Below are 26614 nucleotides of genomic sequence, written 5' to 3'. Positions count from 1 at the left end.
TAAAAAAAAAGAATTATTGCAATAAAATTTGTAGTTTCGGAGAAATGCGTGGACAAACATACAGGCGGTGGTGTTTAGAAGTAGAAGCCCACACATATACTAACTAACATGTATAACGTGTATGTGTCGAATATTGTGCAATTCCAGCAATATTACATAGTATATACGAGTCAAATTCTGTTGAAAATATAACGAATATACCTGCTTCTTGGACTATATGCGCGGACACATCCTTCACAACAGCTTGCAGCGCGTAGCCGCAAGGAACACTGCACCATTCTGGGTCCTGAACCATTTGTGTATTGTCCTGGATTGTGTATTTGTAGCCTGAAATTGAAGGTAGTTTTTGGATTGAACATGCAGATATTTAGTTCTTCTCTAATGTTCAATATTCAATATATTGATTTTTTACAAACTTGTATACCATCATAGTATGCAAATAAAGAATATTGAATATTTACAGTAAGTTATATTTACAAAAATCATTTTTAAATTAATCCAAAATTAATGAATTAAAGTCTATATGCACATGCGTCATGTTCAAATAATCCACCTCTGTACTATTTACTAATGTAAGTAGTTGTTACATGAGCCATGTCAAGGGCTTTTGGCGGCTTAATAATAACCCTGGCACCAAGGATGATGAGGTTGGCTCGCAACCCACACTATGGAAGAAGACTCACCTTTCAGATTGACTGCGTGGACTATTATTTTCACAGTACCGACTTCAATTCCAAGACGATTATGATTGCTGCAAGAAACACATTAGCGTTAGGTTCAGTGACAACCCTGACACTGGGGTTGGTCTGGCCAGTCAACGACCTTACACCCTCACCAAAGAAAGAAAAATATCTACTTTTTTGTTTTTTATAGCACTTACCCGTGTTTAGGGAAACTCACAAAGAGAAAAAGTAAGTCTGTCTATGTAACATTAGTACTCAATATTTTAAATAGATGGCGCCGGTTAATGATACATACATACATAAACTCACGCCTATTTCCCATCGGGGTAAGCAGAGACTATAGAATTCCATTTGCTTCGATCCTGACACACTTCTCTTGCTTCCTCCACATTCATCAATCGCTTCATACACGCACGCCGGTCGGCTTAAATATGATCGAAAGAATTTCGCATGGACAAGAGGACCAGGTGGAGTAATGGTTAACACCCTCGTGTAGCATAATGCCGGTCCATCGGCACTGGGAGGTTGAGGACGAGAGAGTGGACTTGTACCAGCGCAACTACTTGTTCACTATAATACACTCAGGCGCAGACGACTCCTGATGATGATAACATAATGTCACGACTGTATCCCAATTGGGGTAGTCAGTACATCCATCGCAAGATGAATTAAGTACACACACCTAACCGAGCTATCTTAACCACATAGGGGATAGAACTGACGTATTCATCTGCGTTCAGAGTGAATTTAAATCCTCCACCTCCGACACGACCTGCACCTTTTCTTTTATTTGTTTCATAAATGTTCTCCTAGGTTTACCCCTTCCTCTCTTTCCTTATTTTTTTTACCTTTGATGGGTTTGCTCTTGGCCCCAGACTTGCCCGAAGGCATTGACGAGGCCTAAAATGGAGCGAGCTCGCCCAGAAGATGCCTGTTCACTCTGGCCTTGAAAGCACCCGGGTTATATGCATTCGGAAATACAGAAGACGGCAGAGAATTCCACTCCTTTCCACTCTTTATTATAGTTCACCGACTCGTTTTTAATTATCATCACTGAGGCTACTTCGTCATCATCATCAGCCCATTAACGTCCCCACTGCTGAGGCTACTTACAAATTCAAAAATATTTTTCAAAATTGGCTTACAAAGTTAGCGCTTTTTGAACGTCAAAAACTAAATGACATATTATGTAACTAGCTGTAAAACTACTACCACATCGGAATCTGTAACGCCGAGGGAAAGACGAGGCCAGAAAACCTCCCTCTCCTTTGCTTTACATGACAATGAACAAACCACTCACTGTTCAATGACGGTGGCTCGCTCGGACAGCCACTGCTTGTGCAGGTTCCCACTGTTGGGCTCGCTGGTGTAGCTGCCGCCCCCCACGTTGTTGTTCTGGGCATCCACGTGGTGCAGCCGCATCTTTTCGTTTGACACTGATATCACTCTGGAACAATTATTTTTGGTAATGAACAGTAAGTATTTGTTATTTCCACTGAAGTCCTGTCTCACAGGCCAGCTCAAGTGCCGGACTTGCACCAATGCGTTCAGCCCCCTAGCATTAACCCGTTTTTCACAGGGTCCGCTTACCTAACGACCTCCGTGGTCCAGTGGTTGAGCGTTGGGCTCACGATCCGGGGGTCCTGGGTTCGATTCCCGGTGGAGACACATCACAAAAATTACTTTGTGGTCCCTAGTTTGGTTAGGACATCACTGGCTGATCACCAGATTGTCCGAAAGTAAGATGATCCGTGCTTCGGAAGGCACGTTAAGCCGTTGGTCCCGGTTACTACTTACTGATGTAAGTAAGTAGTCGTTACATGAGCCATGTCAGGGGCCTTTGGCCGTTCAATAGTAACCCTGACACCAGGGTTGATGAGGTTGGTAATTCACCTCATAACCCACACGATAGAAGAAGAAGAACCTGAAGATTTGACAGGTCCGGTTTTTTACAGAAGGGAGGGATGGGAGGAGACGAAGCCGATTCAGATTGGAGCAAATCGAACATCGATTTGAGTCTGTCGTACTGCGTAAGTAGCCAAGATGACGATCTCCGATTCGTGCTTCTGACACTTCATCGGTACCGGCTAAGAAATATAAGTTCGGCGTCTGAAGCCGATTCCCATTGACAGGGCGGAGAGTCCGTTCTATAAGATGACATACGATATCGAGGCAGACCATCAGCGCCATGATTGGATGACATTGTGAGGTATGCCGGAAACCGCTGGATGAGACTTGTACAGGACCGGAACAGATGACGTACGCTGAGTAGATGGATAGATACGTACTTGGCCCTGGTGAGATGAGGCCAGCCCACCCAGATAACGCGGCCGAGCAGCTCGGCGGCCACCGCCTCCAGCGCCGGCTCGGGACTGGGCTCATACACCAGCCGCACTATCATGTTCTCGTTCAGCGACTGACGGTCGAACACACGCACCTTGGCTTTCTTTAGAGTTGTCTGAAACAATAGGGTATTTGACAGGGTCAAGGATTAATTATGAAATGCTTCTTCTTCTATCGTGTGGGTTGTGAGATGAATTCCCAACCTCATCAACCCTGGTGTCAGGGTTATTATTGAACCGCCAAAGGTCCCTGACATGGCTCATGTAACGACTACTTGCTTACATCAGTAAGTATTAACCGGGACCAACGGCTTAACGCGCCTTCCGAAGCACGTAACGAACAAAGGTAAAGACGGGACGTGGTACACACGTAAATTAGGCAAAAATCTTAAACAAGACGTCATAAGCCGATTGAATTAAGCTTGCAGCACATGTCAAACGGGTTGCACACCAGCGAAATGTTTAATTTGTCGGGGTTATTGTTTCATACAACAGCTGGAGCTGGTGTGACTGTGTGTATGTAATGTATGTAGGTATGTATGTATGTATGGATGTCTTACAGTATAAGGCAGGTGTCTCATAGTAGGGAAGCCTGGGAACAACATGTCTCTGCGCGCGTTGGGCAGCATGCCTCGCTTGAGCTGGTCCTCGGGCACGTCCAACTCGCGGCGCCAGATCTGCTGCTCGGTGGCGTGGCCCTCTTTGATGGTGGGGAAGTAGGCTGGCGCTACTACTGGACCTGGTTGGAGGACAAGAACAGAATTACATATCATTGTATATATATATCATTATATATCATCAGGCATGTTAGGTATATGAAATTTCGGATACGGATAATAACCGCTGGGTGCGATTGCACGCACTTACATAGATGCCCGCGGCTTCGGTGACTCGGGCCTGTCTCATGTAGCTTATTTTTAGTCTTATTTATACTACAGCCAATAGGAAAGTGGCTTCTTCCTTTTTTTGAAAACGTGGCAGAAAGTACGGCATTACTTTCATTTAAATAATGTATGAAAAGTGTATGAAAATCCATTCCCGCTCGTTTTCTGAATTTAAATTTGTACATTTTACTTTTTAATTTTTTGACAACATCGGTAGAAACTTAACTTAAAAATAAAAAAAAATACTTGCGTGGCTGTCGCAACTTAAACACACTTTCACCGTATTTTTTTTACCGGTAAGACGATATATGTGTGTCACATACCTTGGGGGTTGGCAGTCCAGTTGTAAACAAGCATAGGTCCGTGCGAGTTGCGCTTGTGCTCTTCTTCTGTTAGTCTTTGGTAGCACGGCCCCATCGCCGATAGTAGGTTCGTCTGTGGGGAAAAGATGCCGGTTTTAAATGGGCATTAGGCTAGTCTCCAACTAGTCAAATCATTTTTTTTTGACGTGACTTATTGTAGATTTGCCGCAGATGGCATACTTGGCCGGACAAATGGAGAGCTGAAGGCTCTCACCCGGTACAATGTTTAAGACAACAGGTCTGAGGGTGCCCAGTTGTTCGTGAACCTCGGGTCAGGGCGTCGTCTGAGGGGAAAAATATTTGAAAGAATTAATCGACCCTAGTGGGTCGATAGCGATAAGCGCTGATTGAGGGAAATCGTCGACAGGGTATCGGGGTCCTGAAGTATTTGGTGTCGCGAGCTGATTGGCCACTATGGCTAGAGCAACCGGGTCGTCGGAATCGTATATTTGTGTTTTAACTGTGTTTACGAACCTCATCAATGAAGGGTATGAGCACGACCGCTTCCCAGTCGTTCCGCTTGCCGTTCAGGTCGGTCTCGAAGTTGACGGGGTAGTAGTGGACTATGGGGGACTCCTCGTCCGTCATCAGGTCGTGGAACGGCGCCGGCAGCAGGTGCTTGCTGGCGGCAGGGAGCACCGCCAACAGCTGCAACAATAACACATGGACACATCAACTCTGGGAGGTTAACAGGAGTGGAGGGCCACACACAAGGAATATTGCAATTTGATATTTGCGCATATAAAAGTAAGTGCGCAATGCAAACAAATATCTTCTTCTTCTTCTATCGTGTGGGTTGTGAGGTGGATTACCAAGCCCATCAACCCTGGTTTCAGGGTTACCATTGAGCCGCCAAAGGCTCCTGACATGGCTCATGTAACGAGTACTTACTTACATCAGTAAGTAGTAACCGGGACCAACGGCTTAACGTGCCTTCCGAAGCACGGATCATATTACTTTTTGAAAAATCAGGTGACCAGCCTGTAATGTCCTTACCAAACTAGGGATCGCAAAGTGATTTTTGTCCCCACCGGGATTTGAACCCGGGACCTTCGGATCGTGAGCCTAACGCTCAAACTACTGGACCACGGAGGCCGTTAACAAATATCAAAAAGCAACAAGCTGGATTACTCCAAGTAAAAGAAAATCGAATATTTGAACAGGGGGGTTAAAAGGCCACATCAAAGCAATTCATCTAAAAAGCTATTTGACGTTTGTTTGCATTGCGCACTTACTTTTATATGCGCAAATATCAAGTGTGTTTTTAGATGAATTGCTTCGATGTGGCTTTTTTAACGCCGCTGTTCGTACCTGTTCAAAAGGCTTGAAAGGCTCTCCCAGCTCGAACTCGATCTTGAGATCCTTGAAGCCTTTAATGTCTGATATGTATGGCGCGTAGTGGTGCGGGTAGTACCAGCACCAGGAAGGACAACCCTTGTAATAGTAGTGCAGGTTCCACTGTATAGCACGCACATAGCACTCCGCCTGGTCCGCCAGCACTTCGCTGAAAGAACTTTATTCAGTAGTAAGTTAGCACTTTTGGATGCCTGATTGGATCACCTTCCGAAGCACGGATCATCTCACTTTCGGACAATCAAGTGATCAGCCTGTAATGTCCTAACCAAACTAGGGACCACAAAGTAATTTTTGTGTTTTGTTGTATATTCCCACTGGGAATCGAACCCAGGACCTCCGGATCGTGAGCCCAACGCTCAACCACTGGACCACAGAGGTCGTTCTATATGTAGGATTAATGTATAATTTAAAACAGGAAATTGTTGTGGAATTCAACCCAGCGCTGGGGGACGTTAATGGGCTGGTGATGAAACGAACTACTATTTTATGATTTCAAACAGATAAAGCAGCTGCAATCAATACTATATAGAGGATACTACAAAAGTTTAGTTTACACACAGCTTTGGGGTTGGACCACATATGTCAGAACCTGTTCGCACTTCCTATGATTCTACCCTTTTCTGTTACTCAGTAACGTCATTTGCTAGAGCGGGAGAGAGTGACCGCACGCAGCTGAATCCACGAGGCGATAGCATACAATCACACAAAGAATCATCACATGAATAATGTCCTTCGAAAACAGGCAAGACAAATAAGTGGAAAGACGCATTCAAAATGCCTGGAAGAGTTTCTGGTCCATGAAGGAGCTAATGAAAGGTGACCTCCCGATATGTTTCAAGCGGAAACTCATTGACATGTGCATACTGCCTATCCTCACCTATGGTGCGCAAACATGGTCCCTGACCAAACATCAAAAGTCAAGGTTTAGTCAACTCAAGGTTTGCCAGCGAGCTATGGAGCGCAGTATATTAGGTGTTAAACTGATCGATCGCGTTAGAAACACGACACTGCGCTCCAGAACTCAAGTGGCAGATGCCGGAGAAAAATCCGCTAAACTGAAGTGGGAATGGGCGGGACATGTCTGCCGTATGCATCCGGAAAAGTGGGCCAAAATTACAACTGATTGGTCCCCACAGGGTCGTCGACGTCGAGGTAGACCATGACGACGGTGGAGGGACGAGCTGGACGCCTTCCGGCACACCTGGCGGAACGATGCCCAAGACAGGGAGGGTTGGAAAGAGAAGGGGGAGGCCTTTGCCCAGCAGTGGGACATTGATTAGGCTACAGAAATATATATATATATATATATATATATATATATATATATATATATATATATATATATATATATATATATATATATATCGCAGAACGAATGAACACTTACGCAGGCTATCGCCCCGTCGATTCTACCGCGTGCGGTCGTTCTCTCTCGCTCTAGCAAATGACGTTACTGAGTAACAGAAAAGGATAGAATCATAGGAAGTGCGAAAAGGTTCTGACATATGAGGTTCAGCCCCAAAGCACTGTACTTAATAAACATGAATGTCACAACTAATGATAACTTACTCAGTAACTTTGGAGTAATCCAACTTGTTCATATAATAATCTTTCTTGTGCATTATAAACTCCATTTCGAAGTTGGCTTCCTCTGCAAAAAAAAGCATAACATATAAGCTTACGATTATATCTAAAATGGGCTAGTCAGAGGTACACCCATCGCAATATGAACTAAGTACCGGTTGTGGATCTACCTACTCCACTCCAATCTCATCAGTCATCCCGTGATCATGGCACTTGCAACAGTGTCGAAATATCGGGAGTCTCATGTCCCTATTTCGCGGTAAGAACCCGTTATAATGTGTTTTAATTACGAACTAAGTACCCACGCCTCGCCGAGCTCTCTGTTAGACCAATGTGATGTGAGCCGTATCACCGTCTATAATGGTCGAGCCAACTGTGTTAGTGAAAATTAACTTAAGATGGATTAAAACTTATTGATGCATATCCGGTATCAGGGATCGAACCGGCGTTCTCCGTTTAAAAAACTAAAGTGTATTTCGTTTGAAAAACGATAATATTTTTTACATAAAGTAGAGGTTTGGAGTTGATGAATGGACACTTAATAAGACACGATGAATTTATTAAAAACATCATAGAAGGGAAGCTACAAGGAAAGACAGGAAGGGGAAGACCAAGAAGAGCTTACATGGAACAGATTAAAGAGAAGGCGAACGTCGTGTCTTATAAGGAAGTGAAAGAATTGGCCTTTGATAGATAAGAATGGAGAATGCTAAACCGACAAGCTCTTAAATTAGTAGTGGTGAGTAAGAGGTTTTTCAACACTTTTTGTAAAGTGCGAAATATATCATACTTACCGTCACTAGTCTCCTCATAATCGTCGTTGTCCTCCAATCCATCATCCAAAAACTAAAATAAAGAAAGAAAGTATTGAGTTTATAATGTCATAATTTTATTTTACTACAAAAGACACAAATTATAAAGCCAATCTTGTTGGGAAAGATCCTCGCACATTGCGGGCATGTGAGTCACACACTGACAGAGACACACTATTTCAATGTGTATAATTGTCTGTCGCGGGCTTTCAATTCATCGCGCTTGGATCGGTGAACCAAGTTACGTTACAAATGACACAATCCCTCTGTCGGATTTTACGACATGCCCGGGAAGACAAGCAGCTGAACGTGTTCTATGTTTTTTATTCGCTCCCAGTCCAGCATTAAAGCTTACACCATGGTTGCCTTGTTGGTAGAACGCTTGCCTCTTACTTTGAGGTCGCAGGTTCGAATCCAGCACAGGCCTAAACCATGATTTACACAGGATCATAAATGATTATCACGTTATCAACGGTGAAAACTTTGGGAGGAAACCCATATTCCCGAGAAATACATTTTCGGAGGTATGTGACTTAACCTGTATTGGGCTGGTTTTCCCTTCGCGGGTTAGAAGGTCAGACATAGTTGCTTCTGTAAAAAGACCGGACCTGGCAAATCTTCAGGTTAGGTAAGTGGACCCGGATAATGCTAGGGAGATGACGAGCTCAGCATAAAAGCTTTTTATATCCGATAATCATACCATATCGTGCGTTGCGTTGATGAGAGCTTGCAGCTCGTCGTCAGGCTTGTTGGCCTTGATGTCGTCGATGTTGATGTTGAACGTCTCGTCATTGTTGGGTTTGTACTGGAAATATACAAGATGGTTGTAGACGATTAGCCGATCACATTGGGGAATACACGAATAATAAAAGGTTTTGAAGATCCACGAAATTCACGGCGGTAGCGATCACGCAGGATTGCAATCCGCGCCGAACCGCGATTGAAAATAACTAAAAAATAAAATGCATTTGTTTCGATAAAGTGCAGCAATATAGGTAGCAACATAATTCTATACGTGTCTGATCTGATCCAAATATCAAAAAGTCGTAAGACCGAATGTCTTTTTAAAATCTAAACCCTATTGTTTAACTATGGTGCCTGGCCATCTCGGCCGCCAGAGGTTATACAGGGTGTTAGTGACATCGTAACAAAAACTTTGGGGGATGATTCCACGACGGAAAACTCCACTTGATTTGATATTAACTCAGAATCATGGTCTGAATCATCCCCCTCAGTATTCGTTACGATGTCACTGTCTCTGTATAAGAAACGTTGCAAAATTTTTGCTGAAGACTTTACTTTTCTCAACAGTACTTTTTCAACTCCCATTTTATACTTGCATAACAAAACAAAATTAAATTATAGACAATAGTCTCTGATGGTCATATTTTCGTCTACCATACCTCTCTCCTCTCGTTGGCGTTGGGCCTCCGCCCGGTCTTGCCCTCAAAGTACTTCAGGTCAGCGTACGTGTCTTGGAACTTCTCCTTGTCGATCTTGGCCAGCTCCTGCATGAACACCTCGAAACGGCCCAGGTTCAAGTCCCCGGCTTCGTTTATGTACCCTATGATCAATCAAGTGATGATAAAAAGCAGATCAGAGGGAATATATTGAAATGGGCAAGGTGTCCGCTGACCTAACCTAAAGATTTGACAAGTCCGGTTTTTTACAGAAGCGACTGCCTGTCTGACCTTCCAACCCGTGAAGGGAAAACCAGCTCAATACAGGTTAGGTCACATACCTCCGAAAATGCACTTCTCAGGAATGTGGGTTTGTTTTCCTTCACTGCTGACCACGTCATAATCATTTATGATCCAAACATGTATTCGAAAACAAATTCGTCAATCATTGGTGCCTGTGCTGGATTCATACCTTCGTCCTCAAAGTGAGAGGCAAGCGTTCTACCAACTGGGCTACCACGGCTTTAATTAAAGTACGTACATAGAGATAGAAAAAAACCACTTACCATCCAAAGTCGGCAGCACAGTCATATACGTCTTATAGAGCAGCGGTAGAGCGTCGTTATTGATATGCATGTTCGGCAGATTGGGTATGAAGTCATTGCCCACAAGGAACCCCATAAGAACCCAGTCGTCCACAACTTTCTCTATGTCGTATTTAAAAGGGAGATTATCCTTGATAGATATGAACTCCTGTTCGAGGTATTCTCGGAGTAGAGACAAGTGGAGAAGGTAGAAATTTGTTTCTTCTGGACTGGTCGCGCGCTGGGTAGTTTTGCCGAATTTCACCTGCAAATAAAGTTTGGATGAGATAGTAGTTCATTGAAAAATGAGCTGTTTGTACTGTACTTTTAGGTGACAACCCTCAAAGAGTCCTTGGTGCTGCTAAGTCACGTCAAGAAAAACTAATAAGGCATCTCTCTTTTAAACACGACTTGAAAATGTTAGACGCGATCTCTTCTGCCAATGGGTCGATTTAAGAACTGGGCTTCAAAAAATACCGATTTTACGGACCAATCGGGAATCGGTATCGTAATTTCGAACCGATATGTTCATCGTTTTCAATAATTTAAGAGTCACGCTCTTATCGGTGTAGCATTCTCCATGCTACTTTTTAGGGAAAAATAGGGCAGTGATTTCCCTCTTGCCTTCCGCCCCGCAGTACTCTGACGCGAGTGGGATGACGCGCAGAACAGCCCAATATGTTATCGGCAGCGAAATCTTAACCTTTTCACACTCTGCTTTTAAGTCGATCTGATTTATGGCAAGGACAAAGCCTATTGGCAGAAGAGATTCTGCCTGATCACAGTGCCAATAAACACAAAACAATATCAAAACCGGTCGCGATTTTTTTTTATAAAAGAGAATACAAGTTACTTTTCTGTCTAATATCTTCTTAAGATATCTCGTACTGTTACGCGGCATGCTCGGTGTTAGTGACATCGTAACGAATACTGAGGGGGATGATTCATTCAGCTCATGAATCTCAGTTACAATACAATACAAAAACGCTTTATCATACATATAAACACAACACTAAAAACAATTACAAATGTGACAAGAGCAGTAGAATCGGCGGCCTTATTTATTAATATCTTGCCACTTGTAGGCCACTTGTTATTGAGTTAATATTTTCCGTGGCCAAATTAATATTTTTTTCTATACTCTACATATTATGCCACCTACACTTAAGGTTCCTACGATTGGTTCAAATAATATGTTCAAAAACTCCTGTCAATTGGTTGAAGTTTCAGCCAATCACAGGATAGGATTTCCGTTACCTCCTCCCTGAGTAGTGCGAAGTGTGGCTCGTGGGTGCACATGCCAAGCATGATGAGGTCGGCGTCCAGCCCGTAGAGGCAGTGCCGCGTGTTGGGGTCGTAGCCCGGCTGCGAGCGCGACCACCTGATGTAGTCCATGATCTTGTGTTCACCTTCGCCGGGAGTCTGGATGCAATACCAACATAATATAGCATCATGCCTGTATAAGAAGAAGGATAAGCAGAGGCTATGGAATTCCATTTGCTTCGATACTGACATGGAAATATGGGCTCTGATGAAACAATGGTTTAACATCACGCCCGTTTCCGAAGGGTTAGGCACCAATATGTAGTACAATTACACCCACTTTTCGCCAGCTATGCTCAAGTCCCAATATAATACTCGTAGTGTTAGTAAAAATTGCAACTTAGTATAAATTAATAATTCACTAGTGCAGTTTGAGACACCACACAAATAAATAGCATTATATCTGTATGCAACCCTGTGAAAAAAATAAGCTTCAAACTCCTAAATACCGACAAAATATAGTAAATCAATTACCTCGTGTCCAGACAGTATGACCTTGACCTTGGACCACAGCGGGTCGGTGGACATCTTCTGCTTGACGAAGTATCGCAGCTGCTCGTGCAGGCGCGCCATGAAGACCGTTCCTGGGGTGATACAGTTGCTGTCGAAGCGCTTCTCCGTCGGGAGGGTCTCGCCTGGTAAACGAAATCATTCTTTTAACATATTCCTAGCTTTGACATCAAGCGAAAAATCCTGATCCGACTGAACCGGTGTAGAACTAACCACGGGAAGTCTAACCATCACTTACATTAATGGGGCTTAAAGGAGACGCCATACTGTGAATGCAGTCACCCAGATCAAACCCAATCTCACATAGTGAATGAGTGCCCCTACACCGGTTCCCAGGTGGCATAGCCAAGCTGCATAGCTCCCAGCTTCAAAAATGGTGGTGTTTAAACATTCATATTACCTTTAGCCCTGGCATCTTCTTCTAACTTTTCTGCTTCCCTGGCAGACCTGAATCTGTGGAACACAAGATATGAATGATTTCTATAACACTCTCTATAACACCAGTGTTTGTGAATAAAAAAGAGATTACTATTCTTAGATTTTTTTTTTATTAACATTAATAGGTACCTATGTCTTTATTCTCAGGTGCATGCAATGCTAGGTAAGGTGAAATTGTTGATAGCAGAAACATTACAGCAGCAGCACTTTTTATTGTTAGGTAATTTCCCTCAAAACATTATACCTAAGAATATTAAGAATGTAAATAATATTACATTCCGCTTTGTAATGTTAATACCTATTTTATTTGAAATGTGATATCTTTATAAGACCTTTGTTACAGACAGCCACAACTTAGATCAAATAAAAAATTATAATAGTAGTCTGTCATCTTTATCAATTATAATAAAAGTAATAGGGTCGTGTACTAGGTTCAAGATAAATTATGAAATTCTGATTACTAAATAAAGACACATCTAAAACTAACGAAAAACATTTTCTTTTTTCTATTAAACTTATTTATGAATTTTAATCAAGAAAAACGTAATAATAAGTCCGACATTTTGTCACGTTTTTCTATGACGTCACAGAGTGCTTTTTCATACAAATTCCATAGTAATTTCGTGTTTTGACGTTTAGTAAAAAGTAACTGATTTGACTAGTTGGAAACTAGCCTATTATATACACTTCTCATCAAAAAAATCGAAACACCTTGCAAGTTTACGTTTTGTCAGGATTATCAGAAAAATGTGTACATTTAGGAATAAATGTTAAATGTCGTTTAATAGTGAGTAATATGAGCTTATCAAATCTTAATGTTAATGTTCTAAATTTAAATGAATTTTTCATAGGTTTCGTATTTTGTTAAATGAGTCATTTTTATTCCGTATGGAGTATAAAGGAAATGGATAAAACAACACACGTAAATGAAAAAAAAAGCTAAAAAACGTTTATTTAATAACTTGTATTCCCTCCCCGAGCTCTAATTACTGCTTCCATACGGTTCTTCATCGATCGGATGAGAGTCACGATCACATGCTGTGGTATATTGTCCCATTCCTCTTGGATTGCATCTTGCAGCTGGCTAAGTGTTTCTGGGGCAGGATCTCTTGCTCGAATTTGTCTCTTTAATTCATCCCACAGATGTTCAATGGGATTCATGTCCGGGCTTCTTGCTGGCCATTCCATAATAGAGATATCGACTTCGTTAAGATAATCTCGTACGACGCCCGCGGTGTGAGCCCTAGCATTGTCGTGCATGAATATGAAGCCGTTGCCAATAAAATGTGCATAGGGCATCACATGAGGCTCGAGACACTCTTCGACGTACCGATGACAGTTTAGTGCAGGCAGACGTGGCCCAGACACGAAAGCAAGCTCTGTCTTACCGTCGGCGCTGATTCCTCCCCAAACCGTCCACGAACCGCCACCATAGCTTACCTTTTCTTCAATGCAGCATTGTGCATAGCGTTCTCCGTCTCTTCTGTAGACCTTGTTCCTTCCGTCGTTACCATACAGCATAATTTTACACTCATTTTTTTAGAAAAGAGAACTTTGCTCCACTGTAGGTATGACCAATTTAGGTGCTCACGTGCAAAGTTAAGGCGCGCTCTTCGATGGTCTGCAGTTAATTTCGGCCCATTTGCTGGCTTATGCGGTACCAGTCCACGATCCTTCAACCTTCTTCTAATTGTAGAGTCACTTACAGCCACCCTTCGTACAACACGAAGCCGCTGCTACAGTTGAAAAGCGTTAAGGCGTCGATTTCTTAAAGAAGTTGTTACAATAAATCGATCATCTCGCTCAGAAGTGACCCGATTCCTGCCAGTTCCTGAACGGCGCGTGAACAAACCAGTCTCCCGATAACGTTTATAGACTCTATGAACAGATGACAGGCTTAGATGCAGTCTTGCAGCCACAACACGCTGACTAAGGCCAGAATCCAGCAATGCCACAACTTGGGCGGCTTCTGTGGGCGAGTATCCATACGTTTTAGAAAAAAAACCTTTTTTCAGACGTCCCAAAGTCACAGTATTGAAATAAAAAACAAAAAGTTTAAGGATAGGCGCCAATTTTTAGTTTTTAAACGCTAAATGTACTCCAACCCTAAATACACATTTGTCTCAAAACAGTGATTCATTTCGTTTATAAGATAAACAAATGAAATTCTAATTTTGAATTTAGAATTTTCGCTTATTACTGTAATGGCCAAACTGCCAGCTATACATTTATGTATTTTTTTTCATCGTATGAATTCTTTTTTGTGTTAAATTCGGACAGAAACAATGAAAACGGAAGTGTTTCGATTTTTTTGATGAGAAGTGTAATACAGGGTGTTAGTGACATCGTAACGAATACTGAGGGGATGATTCAGACCATGGTTCTGAGTTGATATCTAGTAGAATTTCCTGTCGGAAAATTTATGAAATTTTTGTGTTTTTTTAAATTTGTTTCTGTTCTATACTATTGCGACGGAAAAATCCGTTTGATATTAACTCAGAATCATGGTCTGAATCATTCCTCAAAGTTTCCGTTACGATGTCACTAACAGCCTGTATACTAGGGGAGTGTGAGCCCCTGATGAGCAAGCATTGCAATTGCTACATGAGCAATAAGGCCGTTTGTTTTGCCTTTGTGTATCTGTTGTCCTTATTTCTGTATCTTGTTTCCCATGTTCTCAATACTGTATTTTATCTATCTATCATTATGGTCATGTTTGGAGGATACCTAAAGACTCCAGAGGTGCTCAAACTTCTCAACCCTAAGCAAATACTACACTACCGGGCCGGGGCTTAGAATAGAAGTCAACTGTAGCATAAGGTGACATTCACACTGGGTCCTTTTCCTAGGTCACAGTGATGCTTGTAACAAGGCCTGCTCCCCAGCTTAAAAAATATCATTATATACCTCATAAAATATAACTGGATTGGAATGCCAGCTGGATACTGATATAGTACACAGCAGTATTATGCTTAGTGCAAAAGAGACATATCAGGAAAATATATAGTTCTAACAGCTGTCATTCTAGCCTATCTATATTAAATGAGGTGTTTAAAAGTATGTATAATTTAGTACTATTTTTTTTTTAATGAAACTTGTAAAGATTGGGTTTATTCTATGTGTGTTTTGAACCTACAGGCCTGTCAAGGTAATTAACAAATGTGATGTCTTTATTTCTACGGAACTTCTGTACTATATCACTGGACTTTCTAACGAACAGTTTAAATCTATCTATCTTCTGACACTAAATTTCTTGTACTCAGTTTTTTCTTCAGTACTTTGACATTGGCAACAGAATCATTGTTTCTTAATGCAGCCATAAATTGTAAATAGTGAAATAATGAGGTGTGGTTACAAACCTCCTTCCCCTCTGCTGGTTCATCTTAGCGCGGGGCGCTACTCCGTCAATAGCCATGAAGAACAGTTTCTTGGGCTTGATGATTTGGAACAGTATGCTGAGGTAATGGAAGATGTCTTGGAAGATCTTCTCTTCGGTGATGCGGAAGTGCGGGTTGTTGTCGTCTGGGTGCGAGCAGTTATGGATGATGCCATTCATGTCCAGATACATGTTGTCGAAGTCAGGGATCTGGAGGTAGCAAAAAGTGTGTTTATTGGAAGAGTTGGATGTTTATGATGGTAAATGATTTATGAATTAAATAAAACTATTTTTTGTCTATTTAATGTGGTTTTAAAGAATAACTATTTCTTATTAGTATTATCACCTGCCCTACCCTCAAAATTAAACTATACAATTCGTGAAACTATAGTACAATATAATTGTGATTGGCTATTATACAAATTGTTATGCAATGCAAAACAAAGGTAAGTTCAGTTATCACATCCATAATTTTCAGGAGTTGGCACTTTCATAATGATTAGCAATAGTGGATAAATTAATAACTTATCATACAGTAAACATAACACGATGTTTTGTCCTTATCGAAACGCTAAGAAAATCAAAAGGTTAGAGAGAGACAACCATATCCTTAGCCTGCTTATTGAACAAACCCACTGAAATATTTGTGTCGGGTTTTCTTGGTTCTTACCTGGTACTGCTTCACCAACTCGTTGAGGCAGGGGTACCTCTCGCTAGTGTACCTGAAGAACTTTGGAACACCCATGGCGAATGACTTTTTCACGAATTATTGGCAAAAAATGGAGTCCGGCTGTTTGTTGTCAGTGACCCCGATCAAAAATAACCTTAACACAGCAAGTCACACGCTCAGATATTTAACTTAAATGTACATATTCCGAGGGCCCCCTCCTTCAGCGCTTTCAAATGGAAAATTATGGAAAATATTTTGAAAAACAGTAATTTTTCCACATCGTTGTGAACGGTACGGTTTAGGGATGTGCTATTGTTGTTTGATTGATTGATTGATACATTCAATTCAATACAATGGTTGGCTGACGATTATGCAATCGATTAATATATATTAATGGGGAACAATCCAGGCGATGTTACTCAAAAGAATACAAATGATGCTGTACAGATTTGCTTTCGTTTGTCCTTCATGGACATTTCATGGATAACATATGCATTTTTTATCTTTGTTTTTGGGTACAAATGATGAGTTGATCACCATTGTTACATAACACATAGTCTGCCCTTTACGAGTATGTAACAACGAGTACGACGTTTGACCGCTTTTATTGATGACGTCACAGGACAGTATTTCCATGCAAACACCATAGAAAACTTTCTTAGAAAAGAATGTGGTTGCCATTATAATTTTAGATGAATCGATTTGCATTGATTGATAGCCACTTCAATACAGTTAGCACAACACTTTTCTGGTTGACAAGCTTCCTTGTTTGTATCAGGCCAAAAAAAATATCCTTGTTTATGGTACCGGCTTTTCGGCGGGAAACGGGAACGGGACAGTTGCTTTCTTCATTGAGTAATCTAAATAATTAATACAAAGTGGTGTTTTGTGGTTAATGATCGCATTAAGTTAGTCGAAAGACATTAGCGAGTGTTATTATATTGGAGTATTCAATAAACAAAGTGTATCTGCCTATTTTCGCTTCGTGCCGGGAAGCCGCTTCATAGCTCAAAAGTTTATGCGGACTTTTGAGTTAATTCGTTTGGGGTTCGGAGTAGGAGTCTACTCCGAGGGTGGGGGCTTAGGTTTCATCATCATCACCTTTCATCATTTCATTAATCATCAAGAAAAAAAATACGTCAGACATGGCTGTATGGGCATAGTTCCCTTTGCCTTACCCTTCGGGGAAAACCAAAACAAAAAAAAAATGTTTATGGTACCATCTTTGGATCCACAGACTACACACATGGTGGCACCTGAGAATTGGTAGCTCAATCAAATATTTATTACCATTGACTAGTGTTGGGTTCTTACCCGGAAAATTCCCGCGTTTTGGAAATTTTCCCAATTCTGAGGGAAAAAACCCGAAAAATTCCCATTTCCAGGGAAAATATTTTTTATCGCATATATTTGTATTAAAAGTAAGAATTTCCAACAAAGACCATTTAAATATAATGTATGCCTACTTATGTCCAATTTATTTTCTGTCGTAGTGTCGTATGAACTCTTAAAAAACTTAAAGGAGATCATCTGATTTCGGCCCAGAAGTCAAAGTGCCGGCCAAAAAATATTTTTGCTATATTCCGTTAGATCTTATCCGTATGAGCATTTATTACTATGGCACCAAAGCTGTAGGGTCAATATCTTCGGTTTTATTCGATTTTAAAAACTATTTTTCATACATTTTTGGTGAAAATGTAAAGTGCCGGCCAAGTAACAATAATGATATTATCCTTAGAACTTATCCGTCTGAGCATTTATTACTATGGCACCAAAGCTGTAGGGTCAATATTTTCGGTTTTATTCGAATTAAAAAAACTGAATTTCCAAACATTTTTGGTGAAAATGTGAAGTGCCGGCCATGAAACAATATTTGTACATCCCGTTAGAACTTATCCATTTGACCATTTATTATTAGGGCACCAAACGTCTATGACCATTATTTTGACTTTTGTTGGACTTTACGTTATAGTTTCTGTGTGAAAAGTGCCGGTCAGCAAAAAACACATGTCAAAGCTATCGAGAAGATACCTGTAAACATTATTCACTATGACAAAAACGTGTATGACCATTAATTAGTTTGGCTTTTGTTGGATTTAAAAAACAAAACTTGATTTTTGATTCATTTTTTATAAAAATAAAATATAACAGGCGCGTTATTTAAAGGATCGTCAGAATGTTTATTACTATGGCATTAAACGACTATGACCAATATTTTGAACTTAATTCGATTTTTCAAAAATCAAAAAAAAGTTTTATCTAGTGATAATGGAACTATCTTGCTAAAGGCGTAATATGGTGGTCGTCTTTTGAAAAATAGGTTTGCGTTTGACCACTACCTTACCTGATGGTGATACACGCTTAAGGAGCTACTTTTTTAAAGAAAAGTGTATACAAGGAATAAATAGTGGGGTAGTAGAGGTATTATCGGCCGAGTAGCACCAGGACATTGTGATAGGCATACTTGCAAAGTACAACTACCCGACTGACATGACTCATTTATAACGACTACGTACTTACACAGCCTTTGGCGGCCTTTGGCGGCTCAATAGTAACCCTGACACCAGGGTTGATGAGGTTAGTAATTCGCCTCAAAACCCACACGATAGAAGAAGACTACCCGACTCCTGTTTTCCCTAACAGATACTTCAGACGTCATGCCAAAATACGAGTTTCGTCACTAGATGGCAAGCTTATCTTTGGTGGGTGGTAACCATTTACGGTCAAGGTGAATCAATACCATAATTCAACCTAAACTTAGGCCGTAACGTTGAGTCGAATGCAAAAACTACAGCCAACGTCATATCTAAAATCAGATAGTATTAATATAGAAGTTCACCTAACAACACACAAAACAAAAACACAAAGTATTTATCTGACTAATAACTAGTCATTGGGAAAGCTCTGCTTGTTGTCATTGTTAAAATGTATAAAAAAAAGTTTTTTTAAAAAGTCCAATAAAAGCCAAAGTCGACATTTGGTAGTATAGTAAAAATAAGTTTCAAGTCGTTTACCAAAAGATTTGACTTATTTTGTTTCGCTGGCTGACATTTTCCCATTTGAACCAAAACGGAAAGAGAGACGAATAAAAAGTCAAGATAACGGTCAAAAATGTTTTGCGCCAGATTATTAAATGTTCTAAAGGTCCTTTGTAATCCGCCGTACCGCATTTTTTACCCAAAGCACTTTATTTTCATACAAAATAAATAAGAAATCAAGATTTTTAAAATACACTAAAAGCCAAACTAATGGTCATACAAGTTCGGCGCTATAGAAAAAAATGTTAACAGGCATCTATTCGATACTCTCAACATGATATTTTTGCTGGTCGGCATTTTTCACATTTGAACTAAAACGTAAATTCCAATAAAAGTCAAAATAATGGTCATAGATGTTTGGTGTTATTAAAAAATATTGAGAAGCAACTATTAGACAGATTCGACGTATTTTTTCGATGGCCGGCATTTTAACATATGTATTAACCAAAACTGAAAGTCCAATAAAAGTCAAAATAATGGTCATAGAAATTTGGCGCTATACTAATAAATGTTCTAACGGTCCTTTGTAATACGCCTGTATACCTCTTTTTCCCAACGGACATAATATTATTTTTTACAAAATGTATGAAAAATCGAGATTTCTAAAATACAATTAAAGCCAAATTAATGGTCATACACGTCTGGTGTCATAGTAAAAAATGTTCAGAACAATCTACTCGAAAGGTTTGACACATTTTTTTTCCCTGACCGGCACTTTCAAAAGCCGATGATCTCCTTTGTAATATATTTTGAATGGAATGTTCGATTTTAATAATTCCATGCAAAGATATCTACATATTATAGGATATATAGGATGCTTTTGGCACGAGAGAATGTCATCATCGAGGAGCAACATGGTTTTGTGCAAGCAATTGGGAGGCACGAATACCTACAGATATTATTTACTTGGACTATGAAAAAGCTTTTGATCGAGTTCCTGTCACACGATTGATTGCTAAATTAGAGCCCTTTGGAATCAGAGGCAATGTCGTGAAGTGGATTGAAGACTTCCTGTCAAATCGCACATTCTCTGTGCGCATCGGAGAAGCATACTCTGTTCCCAGAAAAGTCCTCAGCGGTGTGCCGCAGGGATCGGTGTTAGGACCTATTTTATTCAGTATCTACCTTACAGATCTTAATCATGGTATCATGTTTGATATATCACTCTTTGCAGATGACACGAAAATAACGGGGAATCCACTTATTAGCCATAATATAATCCAAGACGATCTTGATAGAGTAATTGCTTGGACCCGAGATTGGCTAATCACATTAAACGTAGACAAATGCACTGTGTTGCATGTTGGCAGTAACCACCCCACGTTGAGTTACACGATTGACTCAAAACCTCTCGAGTGTGTTAAAAAACAAAAGGACCTTGGCATAACGATAACACATAATCTAAAGTGGGACGAACACATTATTGGAATCACTAAGAAGGATAACTCCCTTTTATACATAATTAGAAAAGCTTTTTATCATATAGATACGGAATTGTTTCTTAGGCTTTACAAAACTTACTTACGTCAGACCGCTGTTAGAACATGGGTTTCAAATATGGAGACTTTACTATCGGAAGGACATTGCACTACTAGAGAGAGTCCAAAGAAGAGCAACAAAGATGGTGACAGTACTGGCTGGCCGGAGTGGACCTTAGCGGGGGCCGCAGGACTCTCACCTCTGGCTTGCCTTCATTGGCCAGACAGAGTGGGGCGTTAGAGCTATACGCTCGCAGGGTGGAAGTGAAAGATGCATAAGTCGCGAGTTGGTAAGGCGGGTAAACCGCCTCGCAGAAAGCGGTGTACACCTCTTGACACCCTGAGATGCTCACAACCATGTTGCTGTCTTGCCGTCCAGTCGCGTCGGCTAGATAGGTGGCCCAACCAGTGAGTGACGAGTCACCGCCTGCCCAATGTATCTCTGTTATTAACATTGGTCGAGCAGGCGCCATAGTCCCCCATAGCCCCAGTATCCCGGTTCACTAACCCCCAACCCAGTTCCTTTTGTTCCCATAATCTGCAATGGTCCTACACAAATCAGGGATTGTCTTTGGGTGCACTCCCATTGTTCATACAGGGATAATCGCCGGTTGGTGTCACACCACATTTAGATTAAATTGTCTTAAGGGGCCTCTACGTTTTGGCTTCGGCCCCACGCACGCCTTCCAAAAGTCCGGGACTCCATGACAGACCCGACCCGAGACATGGAAACGACATACAAATAATAATAAGATTAAAAATAATTACATAAAAAATATTTTCCCATAATTCGGGAATTTTTCGGGTGTTTATTTTATTTTCCCATATTTTCCCGATATTTTTTCTTTCCCACCCAATTTTTTCTTTCCCTGCCCATCACTACCATTGACTCTAGCACCATCTTGTTGTTTATGTGGAAAACTTACAAAAAGATAACATGTTTTGTAACGAATAAGCTCCTTTTTCAAAGGTTTTTTTCTTTTTTTATATAGATAAGTGTTTTTGTAATATTTTTCAGTACTTTATGTAAGTACTTAGTTATTATTGTATGTCACAACATGACTAAATGTGCTGAGCGCTATAAGCTTTACTTCCATCGATATATTTACCACATTTATTGCAATAAATTTTCATTTCATTTCAAAGAGTTAAATATTTTTTGTTAAAAACGATAAATACGCTTAATATGAAGATCCACAGATGGCAGCACATTGAAAATTTTCCTTTTCAAAATAAGTTAGCCACAAAGACCTTGTATAGAATAGACGGAGCATATTTAAGACGAAAGAAAAACATAGGTTTTGTCTTTCGCACTCATGTGAGCCGTCATAAGTTAAAAAGAGATAAATATACTATCGTCGTAACGTCTTTTGTACTCGCGTAGCGGGTTTGTTATAGAAACGTACCTATAGTATATGTTTTTGTATCAGAACCACTAGTGCCGTTCCATGTCTTTATCGACATTATTATCGGCTAAATATTTCATGTTAGTCCAAGATCTAAAAAAATATACATTACAAATTGAATGATTAATTAAATACAGAAATAACGACCTAGTATCCATACCTGGGTGGGTAGAACCACAAGTAAATTAGTTAAAACGATACCTATTTGTACCCTGATAGAAAGATACCTAAGAAGAACCGTACGTTGCGGTGACAGATTCAGAACCACTTATTCAACGTAATTATCATGGACAAACTTGTTAAAGGTCAATTTATCATTTTTGAATCTATGTCATTTCGCAAGGTGTTATGGCCGAGGAGGTCGAGGACGGTCCATCTAGTCCACATATACTATAGTATCATTTTAATACGACATTGCGGCCACCCTTTGGTTGCTATAAATCACATACCTACCCTTTTATAAAAATTAAATACACGTTTTTCATTGACTTGACCGGAAATCGAATCGGCTCTCGATACAAGAAGTAGACGACCTTCTAGTATATTTCGGGGATTATCTCAATGCGATTAAAGAATATAAGCAAATACTTCTTTATAAGATTTTTATTCAATATAGTTAGAATACAATGACTACGAAGCACTGAACAATTCCGACTTTTGGTGATAAAAAAAAATATTTCCTCTTGTTCACTTTCTTTAGAAGTGTATAGTGTCGGCTCTGGTCGTTATAACTTTACCTGCAAGAATGGCACATATTAACGTGGAGCACACAAATACACAAGCATTGCATGTTTACACATTGCACATAGAAGGAATAATCACAGGTAATTACAAAAATTGTTATTCATACTAATTATTTATAGAAGGAATAATCACAGGTAATTACCAAAATAGTTATTCATACTAATTATTTTGTGCAATAGAGAATATTTGTATTGTATTGAAATATTTTTTCCATGCTAATGTAGAATACAAAAACGAAATAGCTGCAAATTTATCTATAAACTTATAACTAAACTTAAACTCACCTTATGTGAGATATGTGAGTGAATATTGTTGGTACTGCATCTCTATGTAATATTTTTGTTTGGTATCCTGCTCGATAGAAAGCAAGATACATCGAAATGTAATTAGCACAGGCTTAAATAAGGAGAAGGCGTCCTTCAGAAGAGAGAATCATCTCGTTTCATGGTCTGAATCTAATTGTTTCTTAATTTCTTGTTTCGTAAATTAGGATATTTAGGAAATCTGGAAAATACAATATCTTTATGTAATCTTCATCCAAATCGGAAACTGGTCGAAAAATAAATTAAACGTGAATAGAATAACGCAACATGTAGATGTTACATTCAAACATAATATTATGTTATCGACATCAAAGGACAACACTACTTATAATACTTTGGGTACATGATCTGTCAAAGCTGATTAACGTAAAATGTGAAATCAATTATTTGTACAAATGTGACGGCTTTGCTGAAAATATGCGTCTGCATCGTGTTTAGGGCTCAATAAACTTTACAAAAACCAGACCAGGTAATGTATTTCTTGCACACAAACATGTATTATGTGGTCGATAACTTACCCATGGTGAGTCATTATTTGATCGTTCTCCATTATAACACCCATTCTACTCTCACAACCAATAGCTTCGGAAGCCATGGTTCATAATGAATAACTATTTCACAGATTTTTTTATATAAAAAGTTAAAATAACGTCCCAAAACACCAAAAAACTAACGGCAGGTTTGGTATCCAGCTGGTTACCACAACATCTCAAAACGGTCAACACTGACGTTCTAGACAGCGGTGTTTGTCTATGTTTGTTTCTTTTTTCCACAGAGATTGTTGCCATAGGGAAGAAAGAGAGCTGTGATAGTTTGATCGTCACTCTAAAATATTATCCGTCTATTCTATACAAGGTCTTTGGTTAGCCATCTCTCTGAGTAAACTGTTCGCAAATTTTGTCAATGGTAAATTATTAACCACAGATTAAAAAATATTTTGTATTGAAGAATGGATGGGAGTATTTTTTCTTGTGATATTTCCTAAATTCGTTTCAAAATAATATTAAAAACGTTTAGTACCTACTCAAGCTTATTATATTCGCCTCAACCGGGAGAATTTCGGATTATAAAATAAGCAACTTAAAATCAACCCTAATAACAATTTGTTAGTCTGCAACATAAATTGTAATTTGTGGCTTTGTGAACCAAATCACTGGAAATCATGGATAATGATGAGTTGGGGAACGAGCTGGTGAGGTTAGACAATGGTTACCTCGTCGATGAAGAGACCTACGTTGTTAACGATGATGTCCTTGGTAAGATTAATAATATTCAATCGCTTTGTGTACCTCCTCACTGCGTCGTAATAGGAGTTTTTAAGTAATTTCGTATCGTAATTGTTGCATGTTCTAGAACAAGAAGAAAACAACTCTGATTCCAATGGAGGGAAAAACGCGCCTTTGCGCGAGCAGGACAGATTCTTACCTATTGCTAATATTGCCAAAATCATGAAACGGGCTATTCCTGAAAATGGAAAGGTAATATTTTTAAATATATTTTTTTAAATACCTGTGAGAAAGTTCATGGGAATCACTTTTCCTGAAAGCTAATCAAATACATTAATGTCTATTCTCTTTAATTAAAAGGCCCATATACCATTCAGAGTCCATACTTGCCCATATTGTATCTGAAGTTCCTAGCCTTACAAGGCTATATCTATGTTTGTAAAAAGTATCGCATTAAACCAATTAGCAGTTCAATAATTTATTATTATGCTTTATTTTATTATTTTCAGATAGCAAAAGATGCAAGAGAATGTGTCCAGGAATGCATATCAGAGTTTATTTCATTCGTAACAAGTGAAGCAAGTGACCGCTGTCAGGTGGAGAAACGGAAGACCATCAACGGAGAAGATGTTCTCTTTGCGTTGAACACACTCGGCTTTGACAATTATGTTGAGCCACTCAAGTTATACCTTAAGAAATATAGAGAAATTGTATTATCACCGGTGAGTTATTTTTTTGTTTATTTTGTTTTATTATAAAACATGTGCTACAAGTTTGCACATTAATGTCATATCGCTTTTTTTTTCTTTTTTCAGGTTACAATCAACAAGTTAAACAAAACTATTGTCTTTTATGGAGGTAAGTCTCTGAACACTTGTTGTCTATGTAACTTCATTCTATGTAAATAAGTTCTAATATCATCTTGTATATATTAAATGTGATTTTTTCCACAGAGGATAGTACAGCGATTGTCTCGAATGACAACGAAAATGAAAACCAATCTGACTCAGCAGTGATATACGCCTATCCTAAAGTAATTGGAGATTTTACCATTAGTTGAGTGAGGATTGCTGGTGTTGATGGATGAACCACGGAGGCTAAGTGATGGATTCATTAAACAAAATATGGTAATGTTTGAGACATCCCGTGATTAGTGAAATGGATATTGTATGTGAGAAGTTTATATACTGTAAGTACAGAGAGGTGTGCATGACCGACGTAGCTCACGTAGCCATTGACTAATACAAATTGGTATTGTATGTAATAATAGAATAATCAGATACTAAAAACAATAAACTTTATTGTATATTTTAAAAACAAAGTAAAATTAATAGAATAAAATATTTCTTTCGTTTATTTATTAAACTTCTTGCAAATAAAAAATTGCTGCAACTTTAAAAAGCTGTAGCATAATTCTGTATACATAAAAGTCGGTCATGAACCCTTGTAGTATGGATATTTGATTTTTTGTTATCGCTAGACAACATTTGGCAGTTAATTTATAATGGAAGTAGAATGCTAGAATTTATTATAATATAGAAACGCAAATTATGCAAAGATCATAATGCTGAACCAATAAGAAAAATATACAAAATAATGGGATGGCAACACAGAGGTACACAGTATGGGGTATATAAAAAAAAAATTGTGGATTTTATTTTCAGTAGAAATCAGTACAAAGTAAGCAATTCTCAGTCTTAAAATTTATAAAGGCAGATTATACCATCCAACTGTGACATACAAATTACTCGTGTTTTTAAAACAAAAACTTTATTAATAAAATGCTACTGTTCCAAAACCAAAACTGTGGGTTGCATCTTCCATAATGTGTGTTGTTTAATTGAATGAGTAGATCTGCTAGAATATTATACTTCCAGATTTCATATTCTAAATAGTTTTTTTTTGGCACAGCCCTTTACAAGCTGACAACATAAGTTTCATCAAATACTAATGTCGTCATATGAAGTGGAAATTGTTTAAGGGAAGTTATTGTAAGTTTTTATTAGAAATAAATCTATATTTTCCAACCCAATACAGTATTTATTTTTCAATTTATAGTTTAGAAAGAATCATCC

General features: G+C 39.3%; 2 protein-coding genes across 4 annotated transcripts in view; one reads left to right on the top strand and one right to left on the bottom strand.

Moving 5' to 3' along the window:
* Positions 1-16629, bottom strand: part of LOC126367007 (5'-3' exoribonuclease 1) — a 37008-nt gene extending 20379 nt beyond the window's left edge. Inside the window, exons 1-18 of one of the 3 annotated variants that reach the window (XM_050010356.1) lie at positions 16325-16629; positions 15638-15864; positions 12241-12293; positions 11805-11965; positions 11265-11429; positions 9990-10272; positions 9427-9587; positions 8724-8828; positions 8006-8057; positions 7197-7278; positions 5583-5784; positions 4746-4919; positions 4233-4344; positions 3586-3764; positions 2972-3141; positions 1984-2130; positions 684-751; positions 202-327 (exon numbers count right to left, since the gene is read on the bottom strand). In XM_050010356.1, the coding sequence (XP_049866313.1) occupies positions 202-327; positions 684-751; positions 1984-2130; positions 2972-3141; positions 3586-3764; positions 4233-4344; positions 4746-4919; positions 5583-5784; positions 7197-7278; positions 8006-8057; positions 8724-8828; positions 9427-9587; positions 9990-10272; positions 11265-11429; positions 11805-11965; positions 12241-12293; positions 15638-15864; positions 16325-16399 (2542 nt within the window). In that variant the 5' untranslated portion in view covers positions 16400-16629. Of the gene's footprint in view, positions 1-201; positions 328-683; positions 752-1983; positions 2131-2971; positions 3142-3585; positions 3765-4232; positions 4345-4745; positions 4920-5582; positions 5785-7196; positions 7279-8005; positions 8058-8723; positions 8829-9426; positions 9588-9989; positions 10273-11264; positions 11430-11804; positions 11966-12240; positions 12294-15637; positions 15865-16009; positions 16032-16324 lie in introns of those variants that run through there. The other 2 variants (XM_050010357.1, XM_050010358.1) reach the window with 2 other exon arrangements.
* A 7576-nt stretch (positions 16630-24205) lies between these two features.
* On the top strand, positions 24206-26571 carry LOC126367103 (uncharacterized). Its single transcript, XM_050010508.1, has 5 exons — positions 24206-24569; positions 24667-24791; positions 25049-25261; positions 25355-25397; positions 25493-26571. Exons 1-5 carry the CDS (start codon positions 24476-24478, stop codon positions 25597-25599), a joined length of 582 nt encoding a protein of 193 aa, XP_049866465.1. The 5' UTR covers positions 24206-24475; the 3' UTR covers positions 25600-26571.
* The last annotated feature ends 43 nt before the right edge of the window (positions 26572-26614 follow it).

The sequence above is a fragment of the Pectinophora gossypiella genome, chromosome 5 (assembly GCF_024362695.1).
Source record: "Pectinophora gossypiella chromosome 5, ilPecGoss1.1, whole genome shotgun sequence".
NCBI lineage: Eukaryota > Metazoa > Arthropoda > Insecta > Lepidoptera > Gelechiidae > Pectinophora > Pectinophora gossypiella.
This window is presented reverse-complemented; position numbering and strand designations above follow the sequence as displayed.

Bases quoted from the DNA above. Each gene is read 5' to 3' on its own strand.
- LOC126367103 (XM_050010508.1), top strand. From the start codon at position 24,476: ATGGATAATGATGAGTTGGGGAACGAGCTGGTGAGGTTAGACAATGGT. The intron at 24,570-24,666 runs GTAAGATTAATA...TGCATGTTCTAG, and splicing joins TGTTAACGATGATGTCCTTG to AACAAGAAGAAAACAACTCT. The intron at 24,792-25,048 runs GTAATATTTTTA...TATTATTTTCAG, and splicing joins CTATTCCTGAAAATGGAAAG to ATAGCAAAAGATGCAAGAGA.